At 38.7% G+C, this 16,561-nt stretch overlaps 1 protein-coding gene across 7 annotated transcripts in view; it reads right to left on the bottom strand.

The window, feature by feature from the left end:
• Ptbp3 (polypyrimidine tract binding protein 3) overlaps positions 1-16,561 on the bottom strand; it is a 110,316-nt gene that overhangs the window by 61,026 nt on the left and 32,729 nt on the right. For 5 of the 7 annotated variants that reach the window (XM_023707539.1, XM_023707535.1, XM_023707536.1 and 2 more), the window contains one exon: positions 3,475-3,556. In XM_023707539.1, coding sequence (XP_023563307.1) covers positions 3,475-3,505 — 31 coding nt within the window. In that variant the 5' untranslated portion in view covers positions 3,506-3,556. The remainder of the gene's footprint in view (positions 1-3,474; positions 3,557-16,561) is intronic. The other 2 variants (XM_004647260.2, XM_023707538.1) reach the window with 1 other exon arrangement.

The raw sequence follows: 16,561 nt of genomic DNA, 5'->3' as shown, positions 1-16,561 counted from the left end.
AAATAAATAAAACCTATAAAGAACCTGCAAGTAGGCGCAGGGCCCAGGGGGTTCAATCCCAGGCCTGCCATGCCAGCTCCAACCCCAGGGCACATTGAGACAGCAATCGAGTCGGGGCATGGTGGCACGCGCCTATAATCCCAGCTCTTGGGAGACTGTAAACAGGTGGATAACTAGGAGTCTAGTGAGACCCTTAACACCCTGTAGACCCTTCCTTTAAAAAAAATACCAAAGGGGCTGGGGAGATGGCTCAGTGGAATAAGCGCTTCCCTGGCAAGGGAAGTTCAATCCCTGGTTCCGAGTTCAATCCCTGGTTCCGCCCCCCAAAAAATAAATTAAATAAATAAATACAAAAAATAAAAAATAAGATATGACAACATGTATAAGAGGGTCTAAAGCAAACCAGGACAGAATGAGGTAGGTCCATACATCTTCAAATGGAGTTTTACAATGAGGCAACTCTGTAGAGAGTTGAATCATTTCTGAGAAGGATAAATGAACATTTCAGTAATGGTTCTCAATGACAGCTACACCTTAGATATATCACCAAAGCAGCTATAAAAACAAAAATCAATGCTTAGTTCCCTACATTGAGATTTTGGAATTGGTATAGAGTAAGTCAAAGCAACTGTGTTTTTTATCAGTGCTTCCCAAGTTATATTCAAGAGCATGCAGAACCTATGCATGCAGCCAGTAAAACTGGCAGAACAAAAATAACCAGAGGGTGCTTAATATGGCTCAGTGGCCTAAGTGCCTGCCTGACAAGTGCAAGGTCCTGAATTTGACTCCCAGTACCAAAAACAAAATAAAACCCTCCAAAACTAGAGAGAAGCAATACTACCTACAAAATAACAATGAAGGTCCCAGACTGACAGCAGGCTGTTCAACAACAGAAGCCAAAAGAAAAATGGAATACTACTTCAAAACCATATAGAAAATAACTGTTAACGTGGATTCTAAACTGGTCATCTCACCCAGCAGTTCATCAACAAGACTAGCTGAACAAAATGACAAGAGGTTTTTAAATGAAAACAAATAAAGCACTTCACCCTGGATGCACTATAACTCTGCGAAGTAGACTTGAGTGGAAAATCTTTAAGCATAATCAGGTTTAGGAACTTCAGATTCTAGCCTTTCAACTAGTAGTTCTTAAAATGTAGTTTCTCATGGGCTGTAGAGGTAGCTCAGTGGTCTAAGCTCTAACTGCATGGCTAGGAAAGCAAGCGCAAAGACATGGGTTCAATCCCCGGTACCATATGCTGTGCCGTCCCCTCTCGACCACATTGAGTCAGCCACTTAGACCAGGCATGGTGGCACACACCTGTAATCCCTGTATTGGGGAGGCTGGAATCAGAGGATCACTACAAGTCTGAGCTATATAGTGAGACCCTGTACCAAACACACACACACACACACACACACACACACACACACATACACAAATGTGATTCCTCAATGGCAGCATAAACATGAAAATGTGCAGAAATACAAATTCTCAGGATTCACCAGACCTACTGAATTAGGAACATTCCCAGTGAACTCAGCAACTGTGGTTCTCCCAACCTTACACCCATACTGGGAAGAGAACCTAGAGCCTTGTACATGCTAGGGAAGAGCTCCCCAGCCCTGGGAGCTCTTGATATTTTACAGGAGCTTTTGATATTTTCAAAAACATCTACATAGGAGCCAGGGATACAGCTCAGCAGCATAAGCACCTGTCTGGCAAGCACAAGGTCCTGACTTTGATTCCTGGTACTGGGGAAAAAAAAAAAAAATCTACATTAAAAAAAATCCCAAGTTTTCAGAATATCTTTTATGACTTAAATTTGTATGATTAAAGTGTATGATTTTGACTACCAAATTTCTCTCACAATGTTGAGACCAGGAACCCCCTACCTATGGGACATTTCCATTTGAATGTTCTAAGAGAACCTCAAAATCAAAACATACAAATCTGAACCAGCTGTCCAGTCTAACTCTGTTCTTCCTATATTTTCTGACAGAAATCAATGGCATTACTCATCTGTCCAACTATCCAAGTCCAAATCCTGAAAATCATTGACAGGACCCTCATTCAAACATTCAATTGATCACCAATGACTATCAATTTTATATTAAATTCTCCAATTCTCTTCATCACAACTATTACTCCCACAGTGTAAGTTAACCGTCCCTTATAAAGACTCTAATAACTTTTTTCTCTCTTCTTCCTGTATCACACTCCTAGAATCCATTTTGAAGGGTTCTTTTGTTTGTTTGTTTTTGTTTTTGTTTGTTTGGGTTTTGTTTTTTTTTTTTTTTTGCTTGTTTTGAAACAAAGTCTCAAAACATGATCCCTTTGCCTCAACAACTTCCTGAATTCTGGAACTACAGGCCTGTGCCACCACACCTAGAGAAGCATCTTTTTTCAAGAGCCTTTATTTTTGAATGCTTGTAGTATATGTATTATATTTCAATTTTTAAAAGTCACATGTAGGGTGGGCAAGCAGTTCAGTCACAGAGCTCACTCTGGTTTTGATCTCTCACATCACAAAAACACAAATCAACCTCTTAACATCATGCAGTCACATGATTTTAACAAATCCATCATTATTCAACATGGATTTTATTTTATTTATTTTTTAAATTTTATTTTATTGAGAAACAATTATCAATGAAACAGTTTCAAACTGATTAATAGGGCAGTTTCAATAATTAATACATTGTATATTGTTATCTTCTTAGTGGTTATCCATAATATAAGATGCAGACAGAATATCCTGTCCAAATACTATTAGTACAAATCTTTCTTCTCATTGAATTAAGCAAAAGTAGCTGTGTATCTATCCTAACTATTCTGCATATACAGATACAAAATGGTCCTTCCTTTGTATCACCTTTTTTTGTTTAGTCCTGTCAGAAATGGGTATTCCACTGGCATCTAAATACTATAGGTGCATGAGCACAGCAAAACAATCCAACACAGTCCAGCAGTCCACAATAGTAGTGGGTTATCCACAGAAGTTCAACATGGATTTTTAAATCTAGCTCTTTCGTTCAATAGTTCTGGGTCACAACTTACTAATAATAGTTTCATTACACCTATTTAACATAAACATCAATTAAACAAGATTTAACAGAATAGATCCAAATAAATCCTAAAAATTTAGAATTATAACTAGTGATCTCATCTACATATATATTACAGCACCTTATTATAACAAACTTTAGGTTTTATTACAAACATGGGTATTTCAACATATATTTGTAAGATGAAAAATATAAAAACACTTAAAAGGGCTGGCAAGATAGCTTAGAGGCCTAAAGTACCTGGTTAGGCAAGCTTAGCCAAGTTTGCCATAGTTTGATCCCCAGCACTGCATGCCGTGCCAGCCTTGCCCCCAGGGTGGGCTGAGCCAGATGCACAAACACACAAAAAAAAACTCAAAAATGTTCAAATACATGGAAAACAAATCTAGAAAGATTAAAACTTACCATACACACCTGTAGGAGTAGAACTATTCATGGTAGAAGGTCCGTTAGTGACACCACAAGAAAGAAGCTCATCGAATCCACGCTGAAAAGAAAAACCAATGTCCAGTTAATAAAAAGTTTAAGATAATAACTTATAGTTACTACTGAAAATATTGAAAACTAATACTATTACTTTATTTTAGTATGAAGACACTGAAGAGGAAGTCCTTGAGAATGGGTGGCAGTAAAATGTAAAGAAATTACAGTATATCCACACAATCCAGTTATTTAAAAAAAAAACTATCATAACAGATAAAGGAAACTAATCTACATTAATTTTTGACCCAATCCAGTATTCCAGCATGTTACATTTGAAATACTAACCTGTAGTTAGGTGGTTTATTCTTGTTTTTTTTTTCTTTTTCTTTTTGGGAACCAGTTACTGAACTCAAGACCTTGTGCTCACCAGGCAGGCACTTACGCCGCTGAGCTATCTCCCTAACCCCTGACACTGTTTTTATAATATATTTATATACAGAATATTTGTATAGTTCTACAATTTAGACTTTTCATTTTTTACATATTTCTTAATAGAGAACTTAGAAACTTTTTTCCCTAGTACTGAGGATCAGATTTAGGGCCTTCACACTGAGATAGATTCCCAGTCCTCTTTCTTTTTTATTCTGAGACAAAGTACAAATTGCTGAACTGCTCCAAGTTGGGCTCCAACTTGTATTGGACCTTCTTTCATCAGTCTGGGAAAATAGTGCTGAGATTTCTGGGCATGGTAACACATCCCTATAAGCCTAGCACTCAGGAGGCTGAAGCAGGAGGATTACTCTGAGGTTCAGGCCAGCCTCAACAGCCTAAACTACACAGTGAGACCCTGTTTCAAAAAAAAAAAAAACAAAATGATGGGATTATAGGCTTGTGCTGCCATGCCTTACTTACAACTTATTTCTGTGTTGACCCAATTATTTATAATCATTGAGTTCTCATCCATTAATCCTAATGTGTTTTTATTATTATTCTTTAATGTGTATCATTTCTTAACTACAATTTAAATAATTTATTCTTTCAGGTAAAAAATTTGACCTAATTCGAAATCTGAACTGTCAAATATTAAAAGACATCAGACAAGCCTGTTCATTAAACACTAACTACCAAAACTTAAAAAGAGTAATAAATATGTAATACACAATAAAAAATAAACCTGTGTTTTTCTTCCACATATGTATTTGGTATAGGGTCTCACTATGCAGCTCAGACTCGTAATGATCCTCCTGTTTTCAGCTTCCCCAGCTCTGGGAGTATAGGTGTGAGCCTCCATGCCCTGATTCATTTGCTGGCCCTGGGGCCGGTGAGGCATGCTGGACTGGGGATCGAACCCTAGTCCCTGCGCTTGCCAAAGTAGGTGCTTAGTCTGCTAAGCCCCAAACAAACCTATTGTTAATGGCACTATTTGTTCAGCTTGATCATCTATCTATCTATCTATCTATCTATCTATCTATCTATCTATCTATCTATTTTGGTACCAGGGATTAAACTCAGGACCTTGTGCTTGCCAAGCAAGCACTTATTCCACTGATCTATCTCCTCGGCTCCTCAGCTTGATTATGAATTTTTAAGAACAAATATTTTGGTCCACTAAATAGTAAAACTATAGTGTCTCAGCCTTGTAGTGCAGACTGGCCTTGAACTCACTTATGTATTCCAGGGTGACCTTAAACTCAAGGTAATGCTCCTGTCTCAGCCTCCCAAGTTCTAGGATTACAATTGTGCACTACCACACTTTGCAATTTTTGTAATTTTAAATACATGGCCCACCATGGTTTTATATATGAGCAATGTGGTAAAATAAGAGTAAAAATGTGCAATTTCTACATTTTTGAGTTTACTATCATTGTTTTTCTGAAAATCAAGCTAGTTTGATCTTAGAGAACACTTCAGTTATTTTTAGACTCATAGGAGTACATTAAAATGTAAAAAAAATCCATTTTAGGTTGACTATACACTGAACTATAAAGGCAAAACAATGAGGATTCTAGAAAATAAAAAAAAAAAGGAGGAAGAAGAGGAAGAGGAAGAGGAGGAGGAGGAGGAGGAGGAGGAGGAAGAACAACTATAAAGGAAAATGCAGGCAAACTAGTCATTAGGATTTTAATTTAACATATGACATTATTTGGAGAAAACAGGACAAAATATTTGTGGTAAGTATAACCCAACAAGGGATTATACTCAATTACTAAGAAAGTAAAAGGATAAAGAAAATACTAGGAATTAATGATAAAAAGTCAAGATAACAGGAAATAAGAAACTCAAAAACGCACCTTACAAATAAATAAAGTGGATGTTGTAGATCAGGGTTTTTGCAAGGAGAAACAATACAATGAGACACTTGAATACAACATTATTATGTTTATAACAGTTACCCAAAGAGTCATTACAAAAAGAATACAGGAAATCTGTCTACACAATGAAGACCAAAAAATCCAGCTAAGAGTTTGTATCACATGGTAATGTCCTGCATGAGTCCAGTTGAAGACGGAGAGAGCCCATAATGATGCTCCCCATGAGTCCAACTGGAGGCCTAGAGCCCACAACAATGTCTCACACAGGCCTGTTTCACAGATCTGTGCTGGAAAGATCCAGTGGTAAGAGCTAAAAAGTCTGTGGCAAGGGAATTAAGAATCTGTGCCACCAGCCTGAAGGATCTACACTGGAGCCAGAAAACAATGCTCAAAGAACCAGAGCTCCCCCCAAAAGTACCAGAGTATATTCAGCAACAGTGAGTGAGTCTAGAGCTCCTCCAATGGTGAGAACAACCAAGGTCCCATCAGTAAAGCCAAGCACAAACTTCTCCAGGAGACTGAACAGTGTACCATCCTTCTCTCAGGAGCCAGGAAGCAATGTTCAAAGCAAAGACCAGAGCTACCCCAAAGTGAACCATATTCATTCTGAGGGACAGTAAGATCCCAAGCTCCTTTGACAAGAACAGCCAAGTTCAAAAGAAAAACCAACAGTTCCCTACAGCTTCTAAATTTCTTCCTCTTCAATTCTGCCTCTTATGCTGCTGGCAACAATCCTCAGATGGGCTTCCCATACACAGCACCACTTTGGTTCAGTTCAGGTGGAGGTTACAAGTTGACCACCAGTTGTTTATCTACCATGGTGGAAAAGTCTGGTTTCTTTGGGGGTCTTTTTGATATAGAGTCTCACTATATTCAGGCTGGTTCTGAACTCACTTTGTGGCCCAGGTTGGTCTTGAACTTGCAACAAGCCTTCTGTCTCAGCCTTCCCAGTGCTGGGATGACATGAGTGTACCACCATACCTGGCTTTTCATTTTTTCACAGTGGAAAAATTTAATACTGTTTTGGAGTATGTACTTTTTCTTTCCCGAGAAAAGATTAGTCACCCTCATTCATGTCCACGTAACTTCCAATGTCACTGAAAAGAAGACAACTTCTTGTCCTATACACTTTTAATAGTTTTGTGATATGCTTTGGCCTATGAAATACAAATAGACATGGCCTACACTTAAATCCAAGCAAAAGCTTCAAAGATCAGTCATTTCTGGCAGTTATTTTTCTGCTTGTTATTTTGCTCTGAAACAGACTATATCTTACATCAAATGTATCTCCGTAACAGCTATCAAAAAATGAGCAAGTTGTTTTTCTAGTCCATGTATTAAAGACTAATATGAATCCAATAAACAAAGGAAAATATACTTTTAATCATACTGGTTATCAGGGAAATGTAAGTTAAAACCACAGTGAAATACCATCATACTAAAAAGATTGACAATACCAATATTGGTTACAAATATGAAGCAACAGAAATTCTTAATTGCCTACCTATGTACATACAGATCTAAGAATGATCTCAGCAGCATTATTTATATTAGGAAAACTAGAAACAACCATTGGGCAGAGGATACAGCTCAGCAGCATGAGCTCCTGCTTGGCAAGTACAAGGTCCTGAGTTCAACCCCAGGGACCACAAAAAAGAGAAATATAGAATAGATGGTTAATTTTTGTAAATGCATGCAATGATTACATAGTCTGAGAATGAACTTGCTCCACAAAATAGGTGAATCTCACAAAATTAATACGTCAGTCAAAGGCCGGCCAAATAGCTCACTGGATTAAAGCACCCGCAGGCGCAGGGACCAGGTAATTGGGACTAGGCATGGTAGCACACGCCTGTAATCCCAGCACTTGAGAAGCTGTAAATAGGAGAATCACTACGAATCCGATCTAGTAGTGAGATCGTGAACACTCTGTAGACTCTTCCCTAAAATACAGGGGGAAAAAAAAAGAAGGATGTCAATCAAGAAGCCAGAGAGGGCTGGGGAGATGCCTCAGTAGAATAGGTGCTTGCCTGGCAAATGCAAGGGCCTGAGTTCAATCCCTGGTTGGGGCGCGGGGGGGAGGGGGGACTGATTTAAATTAAAGGGTAATAAATTGGAAAAAAAAAAAAAAAGAAGAAGAAGACACCAGAGAGATAGCTCAGTAGCATATGTGCCTGCCTGGCAAGCTCAAGGTCCCAAGTTGGATCCCTGGTACTGCACAAATAAAATAAAATTACATTAAATTTTTTTTAAAATGTCAGTCAAAAAATACACTGTATTATTATATTTAGTAGTGCATAAAAGTCACAAGATGAACTACATACAAAAAGAAACCTTTTAATGCTACAAATAAAAATTAATTGTAAAAAGTATACTAACAAACTACTAAGAAACAAAAGTAAATTTTCATAACCTTTCTCAAAGGGAGAAGGGATCAAAAAACGAAGAGAGAATGGTGGGGGGAAAAAGGCAAAGAGGATCAAAAAAAAATTAAAATATCTTATATACATATGCCAACTCAAAAGGAGAGGTGGAGACCAAGAGATTCAGGACAGAAGGAAAAAGGGATAAAAAAAGAAAGCAAGATGCACATGTACCAATTCCCTACAAGGAACATAGCATTATGGGCTACAAACATACTAATAAAATGATCTGAAAAAGTGATTCTATGACATAAAAAACGTGAATGACAAAGAAGAAAAGCATATTAGCTGCACTTGCTCAAAATTTTAAAAAAAAATCTTTTAAACTTCAAAGTGAGACAGAGACCATAACAACAGAAGACAAACTCGCACACCCTAAACCTGGGACCCATTAAGAGCCTGGTTTAACTGGGTGGGGTCTGCAATCCCAGCACTGGAGATTGAGGCAGAAAAATCATCATTTCCAGCCCAGCCTAGGCAACTTTGTAGAAATCTCTCTCAAAATAAAAAAAATAAAGAAGGGCTGGAGATATAGCTTAGTATATATAGCCCTAGGTTCAATCCCTGGTGTATTTTTTTTTAAAAGGCGTACCCTGTATATTCTTTTTTTTTGGTGGAACCGGGGATTGAACTCAGGCCCTTGCACTTGCCAGGGAAGCGCTTATTCCACTGAGCCATCTCACCAGCCCCCACTTGTGTTTTGTTTTGTTTTGTTTTGTTTTGCGGTACCAGGGGTTGAACTCAGGACCCTGTGCTTGTCAGGCAAGCACTTATTCTACTGAGCCATCTCCACAGGCCCCTGTGTATTCTTTATTTAAAAAAGATTTACTTATTTATTTGGTACAGGGTCTCACTGTGCAGCTCAGACTCATCATGATCCTCTTGTCTCAGCCTCCCCAGCACTGGGATTACAGGCCAGTTTCCATGGCCAGCACAGCATGCCCAGGGTTCCAGGACTGACATGGCATGCAGGACTGAGTATCCAACCCAAGTGCTTGAGCTTGCCAGGCAGGCGCTTAGACCACTGAGCTCTCTCCCCAGCTCCCATACCTCCTTAAAAGCTGTTCTCTTTTCCTTTAACCTTTCAGTCTGATTCTCTTCATGCCTCACAGGTTCCTTAAAATGAACTCCCCAATAGGTGTCACCACCTATAATCCCAGAACTCTCAAGGAAGTGGACAGTAAATTGAAGCACTATCTGAGCAATTTAGAAAGACCTTATCTCAAAAAATAAGGGGCAGGGCTGGTCTGATAGCTCAGCAGACTAAAATGCCTACTTAGGCAGAGCACAACAGCTGGGTTGAATCCCTGGCCTGCTCCTGCTGCGCAAGCCCTGCCCACAGGGCACACTGAGATGGTGATCCAGCGTGCCTGTAATCCCAGCACTTAGGAAGCTGAAAACAGGTCAATCACTACAAGTCCAGTCTATGTAGTGAGACCCTGTACACCCTATTTATATAGAAAAAGGGAGTGGGGGACTGGCGAGATAGCCTGGCAGTCTAAGTGCCTGCCTGGCAAGTGCAAGAACTGGGGTTTGATCCCCATATGCCACTCTGGCCCTGGAACCCCTGGTGAGCTGAGCTGGCCAAAGAAACCAGGTGTGGTGGCACACGCCTGTAATCCCAGCACTGGGAAGGCTGAGACAGGAGGATCACTATGAGTCCAAGCTGTGCAGCAAGACCCTGTACCAAATAAAAATATATTTTAATATTAAAAATGTTTAAATTAAAAAAAAAAAAAACAAGGGCTGAGGATTTGGCTCAGTGCAAAGGCTGGAGGTTCTATTTCCAGGACAACTCCCCCCACCAAAAAAGGCCAAAAAACAAAATAAAAGATAAAGCAGTCCCTTTTTCGCTTTCTTTCTCTTTCTTTCTTTCTTTCTTTCTTTCTTTCTTTCTTTCTTTCTTTCTTTCAAAAATGTATTTAGTACAGGGTTTACAAAGTCTCACTACACAGATCAGATTCATAGTGATCCTCCTGTTTTCAGCCTCCCAAGCACTGGGATTACAGGCGCACACCACCATGCCCAGTCTCAATCCACCATCTCAGTGTGCCCCGGGGGTGGGGCTGGCAGGGCATGCTGAGGATCAAACCCCATTCCCTGTGTCTGCCTAAGCAGGTACTTTAATCTGCTGAGTTATCTGGCCGGCCCTTCTCTTACTTTCTAACTGCCTAATCAATAAGCCTTTGCCTAGTACTCACTTTGTTCTGAAATGGTTTTCTATGCCAATATTAAAACATTTCCAGGCCCAAGTCAAAAGTTCTCATCTCTTTGGCCCACATCCAACAATAAAGTGAGGTAGGAGATAAGGAGTGGCTTGGACTGGCTGGGAAGAGAGGCACAGAATTGTAGCACACCTCTCATGACCCATATGGACAAGATTTCCCTAAAATGTGGGATAGCATAAAAGTTCACCCACATGATGAAGACCTCATTATCAAAGACGTGAGGAGTACATTTGGTCTCCAGGGTGTACTTTTAACCTGTTTTTTCCTCTTTTACTTTCCCAAGATCACTCTGCATTTTTCAAATAAACTTTGAAACTAGGCATTTTATTTACTTATTTATTTATTTATTTATTTGCTTGTTTCATTCAATTTTTGTTAGAGACAAGAAAAACCTGGAGCTGGGTGTGTTGATACATACCTGAAATTCCAGTACTTTGGATGCTGAGGCAGGACTGCCACAAGTTCCAGGACTGCCTAGGCTACATAATGAGTTCAAGGATAGCCTAGACTATATAGCAAGACAAGACCCTGTCTTAAAAAAAAAAAAAAAAAAAAAAAAAACCTGGAAAACAAGTGGCAAGCAACCCAAAACACAGTAACATTTATTTGATTAGTCATTTTTGGAAGGAGACTACAAAATAATGGAAGGACATCGCCACCAAAAAACTGACAACAGGAGACAATATCTGTAAATAATCTATGTGACAAGGTAATAGTATGTAGGACAACAAAGAACAAAAGAAAAAACTCAACCTTGAAAAGGCAAGCTACTTTTAAAAATAGGCAAACGATGTTAAGACATCAATCCAAGAAAACATACATATAACCAATAAGTACATCATCAGATGTTCCACATAATTACTGAGAAAGGAAATATAAACCTAAAACCACATCAAATAAAAATTAATACCATGATAAGTGAAACTTCCAGGAAAACAGCACAAGAATAAGCAAGAACTCAGCCTCTCCAAGATTAGGAATCAAGACCCTGGAAAATAACTTTAGGAATAAAAAAAGAGTAGATCCCTAAAGAAAGCAGGAAAAGGGCTGGGGAGATGACTCAGTGGAATAAGCGCTTCCCTGGCAAGTGCAAGGGCCTGAGTTTAATCCCCGGTTCTGCCAAAAAAAAAAAAAAAAGAAAGAAAAAGAAAGAAAGCAGGAAGGTTCTGACAGAACAATTAAAACCTAAAGAGAAATTTAAAAGACAGAATACAACATAGAGTAGGGAAGACATACTACACTTTCTTCGAGTTCATGTCTTATGGGAAAGAGAAACCCCACAAAGTGAAAGCTGGACACTCCAATGGGCTTCTGGAGAAACATGATGGTGGAATGGACCACTGGGTGCTGCCATCTGTTCTCATGAGTCTTTTGAATGCCAAAGGCTGTTAAGTGACTCCAGACCAAATCCCCACCTATCTATCTCTGGAGACAGCACTTGGGCAGATGCCACCCCCGGGAAGGGTTCACTGCTGAAACTCAGGATTCACAACAGCCTCAGAATGGCTTCCCTTCAGTATAGTCATGAACTGGGCTTGAAAGTGATGCCCTGAGGTGTTTCAGCTGAAGCACAAAGGACCCCCAAGGACAGAGGACAGGCTCAGCTTAAGATGCTCTGGATTTGAAAGTCATGTCACTGGTACCCTGTCCTTATCCGACCGTTTGCTGGTATCCGCATGCAGATGGATCTAGGGGATTGTCTTACTCTTTTGTTGCTGGGATAAATATCTAACACCCAAAATGAAGGCAGGAAAGATTTCTTTAGCACAGAGTTTAGTCCATATTTAGCTGGCTCCAAGGCAGAGTGGCACATGGCACAGAGCAGCCATCCACAGATAGAAAAAAGCAAAGTGCAAACAGAGAGGACAGCAGCTGTGGCTTCTAGCTAGTCTCTCTCTCCCCTCCTCACATTGTAATGCCAATTACCTACCCCAGGGCCAAGGTGTAGCACTCACACCTGGATCAAGAATCAATCACAAACTCTAGAAGTCACCCTATGACCGTATGAGGCTTTGAGAGAACACTTATACACAAACCATAACAGGGATGACTGCTTCTTTGTCTACCAGCTTGACCAGGGATGTGTTTTGATTTGAACAACGTCCAAAACTTGTAGATCCCAAAAAGAAAACCACACATTCAAAATCACAGAGAAATTTCCTCTCCTCTCTCTCCCCCTTTTGTTTTGACTTTTTCTTTTTTCCTATTCTCTTGTTTAAAGAATTTTCTTAGTCCTTTTTTCTTGCTTTTTACCTCTTTTCACCGTCTTTTTTTCTCTAATTTTTTAAAAAATTCTTTTATTTATTTATTTGGTACAACGTTTTGCTATACTTCGCAGCTGGAACTCGTGGTGATCCTCCTGTCTTAACCTCCCCAGCGCTGGGATTACAGGTGTGCACCACCACTGCCAGTTTCCATGACCAGCACAGCAGGTCTGTGCAGTACAAGGATTGAACCTAGGTCCTTGTGCTTGCCGGGCAGGTGCTTAGACTGCCAAGCTATCTCCCCAACCCACTTAATTCCTCTTCTTGACTTTAATTTTTCTCTTTTTACTCTTCATACAATTTCATTTTTTATTCTCTCCCTTTTATCTTCTATTTCCCATCAGTTTTTTCTCTTCCTTTTACCTAATTGTATAAACATCCTTCTGCTCCCTAATAAGATTCTTTGTGCCACTTCTCTCTCCTCTTTCTCATATGATTGAGTTTAAGGTTTCAAATCTTTCCTCTTGCATTTCCCCCATTCCCAAACTCCATATGTTTATTAGCATAAACACAAAGCTTTTTATTTTTATTTTTTAAGTTCATTTTGAGACAGGGTTTCTCTCTGCCATTCAGGTTGGCCTTGAATTCACTTTGTAGTCCAGGCTGACCTGAACTCATAGGAATCCTCCTGCCTCAGCTTCCCAGAGTGCTGTGATTACAGGCGTGCACCACCATGCCCAGCCTTTGTTAATCTTTCAGTATTTAACTCTGTAAAATTACTATTGCATTCTTTTCTACCATTAGCATACATACAGCTATCACATTTAGTACCTATTAGCTGTCAATCAATACCTGGGTTTTCTTAATGCTTATACCATAATTATGGAGTTCTTCTCTTGGGTTAAGGGTGGTATATAATTGGTATGTATATATACACCCACTTTGTCTTGAGCAATACTGCTGTAACTGATCTGCTTGATATTACCAGGGTAACATAATTATTGTTATTTGTCTGACCAACACTCAGAATAATTTTGTGACATTAATGATATGAGGGTATATTCCCACAGAACTTGGTGTTGAGCCAAGTACACTGCATCCTCCCCTACCAAATGAATGAAGGAGCTGGGCATGGTGGCACACACCTATAGTTCCGGGCTCAGGAGGCAGAGGCAGGAGAATTGTTTCAAGTTTAAGACCAGCTTGGGCTACAAAGTGAGCTTAAGGCCAGCCTGAACTGCATAGTGAGATCCTGTCTCAAAAAGACAGAAAAACAAACAAACCAAATGAATGAAGATGGTCAGAACTTGGGGTTGAGGCAAAGGACTATTGTTAGCAACACCCAAAGTATACCACCAAAAATCAACTATTTAAAGAGATCTGTATACTAGCAACACTTTATACTATAAGCATCCACAAATGGCAGCACAAACAGAAAAGCAAAGAGCAAAAAAAGCATAAGAAGACAAGGCAACAAAACGCCTCCCAAAACTAAAAACTTCCCCAAAGTCAATCCAGGGGCATTAAAGGAAAGAACAAGATAAGCCACACACCTGAATTACTTGAAAGTGTAATAGAGAAGGCTCCAAAACAGATCAAAGAGGTACTCAGAGACATCACAGAACATATAACTAAACAAATAATGGAAGTAATAACCAAAATGATACAGGAGCTTTCAGAAAACACAAATAAAAAGCAAGATGAGCTAAACAAAAATGATACAAAGCATGTACAAATGACCAGTGAGTTAAACAAATTATATAAAACAAGAATGATCAGTTTAGCAAAGAATTTCAGTCCATGAAAAGGTTTTGATCAGATATCTAGGAGATTAAAAATTACATTAAAAATATGGGCAGCAGAAGCAACCAATATGAAGACAAAATTTGAGAACTAAATGACAATGATCCCTTCAAAGACCAACTACTCAGAGAAACCACTTACAGTGTAAAGTTTCCAAACCCACGGTTTTGGAAAAAAATGCTTGCCAGCTGACAGACAAAAGAGTACTATCAAGAACATATAGAAAACTCCTAAAAATCAGATGTCCCAAATTTAAAGACTTACTCAAAAAATGGGAACCTAAGATGAATACACACTTCTCAGATAAAGTACAAGCAGCAAATACATATGTGAAAAAATATTCAACATCACTGGTCATTTGAAAAATGCAAACTAACACAATATTGAGATTGTATCTTGCCCCAGAAAGAATGACTATTATCAAGAAATCAACCAATAACAGATGCTAGCGGAGATATCATAAAAAAGAAAACTCATCTCTACTGTCAGTGATAACACAGACTTGTGCAACCCCTATGTAAATAAGTGTGGAGATTCCTTAAAAAGCTAGGACTAGAGGTCCTATTGACCTTGCTACTGCCTTTCTTGGTATATTCCTGAAAGAATTAAAAGCATCCTACCACAGCAATATATGTACACCCATATTTATAGTGGCACAGTTTGTAACAGCCAAATCTTGGAAACAGCCCAAATGCCCATCAACTAGGGAATGGATAGTGTTTGTTTGTTTTGTTTTTGTTTTTTACAATGGAGTACTATGAGTACTACTCTGCCATAATGAAGGATAAGCCAGAGGCATTCTTAGGTAAAATGGATGCACCTTGAAAACACATTCTTAAGTGAAATATTTCACACACACATACACATTTAAATACTGCACTGCTTCTCTGGCATGAGAAACTAAAAGTGTACGGAAGGGCCAAAATGTAGATTAGGTACTGTGAAATAGGAATAAAAGTGCTCAAATAGGGAAGAGAACAAAAGGAAGGGGGAGAGAAAGAAAAGGGAAAAGTTTTAAAAAATGAGAAAAGAAGGAAAAATGAAAAAAAAGTTTGTTGTACACAAGGAGAGGAAGGGCTAGAGAAATGGAAAACAAAAGAATCAAGTTGTATTATGTACAGGTACAAATTCTTTATAATGATTGTGACCATCATGTGTATCTAAAATGTACCAAGAAAATGTGATTGAAAAATAAAGACACCTTACAAGCATGGAAAGCATAAAAAATGGATTCAAAAAAAGCGGGATAATGCAAAGAAGACTAATCAAAGGGTAACTGTGATAATTAAAAACATCAGATACAAATAGTATTAAAAAAAAAAACCTGTCCACATAAATAATGACAAAAAACTTCCCAAATATATTAAATGAAATAAACATAGATAAATGAGACACACAGAATCCAAGATAGCCAAATCAAAAGAGAACCTCTTCAGGTCACATTATATTAAAGTACCAAAAGTCCATTACAAGGACAAAATCCGTTGAGAGAAAGGCAACAAATCACATATAAAGGTAAGCCCATTACAATTACAGCAGATTTCTCAACACAAACTTTAAAGGGTGAGAGGACTTGAAGTTTTTCAAGCTCAAAAAGGTAATTTCCAACCCTGACATATATCCTGCAAATATTTCCTTCAAAGTTGACAGGAGGAAAAAACTGATGGAGAAGTAAAGTATTTCTATGACAAGATGCACCTCAAACTGATGACCAAAAACTATCATTACAAAAAAAATTCTCAAAGATGTCCTTGAAAAAGGCAACCCACAAATATATCTTGAGTGATGAGCAGCTAAGCCTAAAGAAAAAGACAAAGGAAATTAGCAACAGGAAAGTAATACAATAACAAAAAACATGAATACTTCTCAGCAACAACTCTCAATGTGAGTGGTCTCACACTCCAATCAAAAAACCACACAGTCAGAATGGGGCAAGAAAACAAACGCCAACAATTTTCTTGTTATATTAAAGAAATATATTTAACTCAAAAAGAAATTCATGGATTAAAAAATCAAGGATAGAGGACCAGTGAGATAGCTCAGTGGACTAAACGCCTGCTTAGGCAAGCACAGGGACCAAAGTTCTATCCTCAGCACCA

Source organism: Octodon degus, unplaced genomic scaffold (assembly GCF_000260255.1).
Source record: "Octodon degus isolate 3935 unplaced genomic scaffold, OctDeg1.0 scaffold00297, whole genome shotgun sequence".
NCBI classification, from domain to species: domain Eukaryota; kingdom Metazoa; phylum Chordata; class Mammalia; order Rodentia; family Octodontidae; genus Octodon; species Octodon degus.
This window is presented reverse-complemented; position numbering and strand designations above follow the sequence as displayed.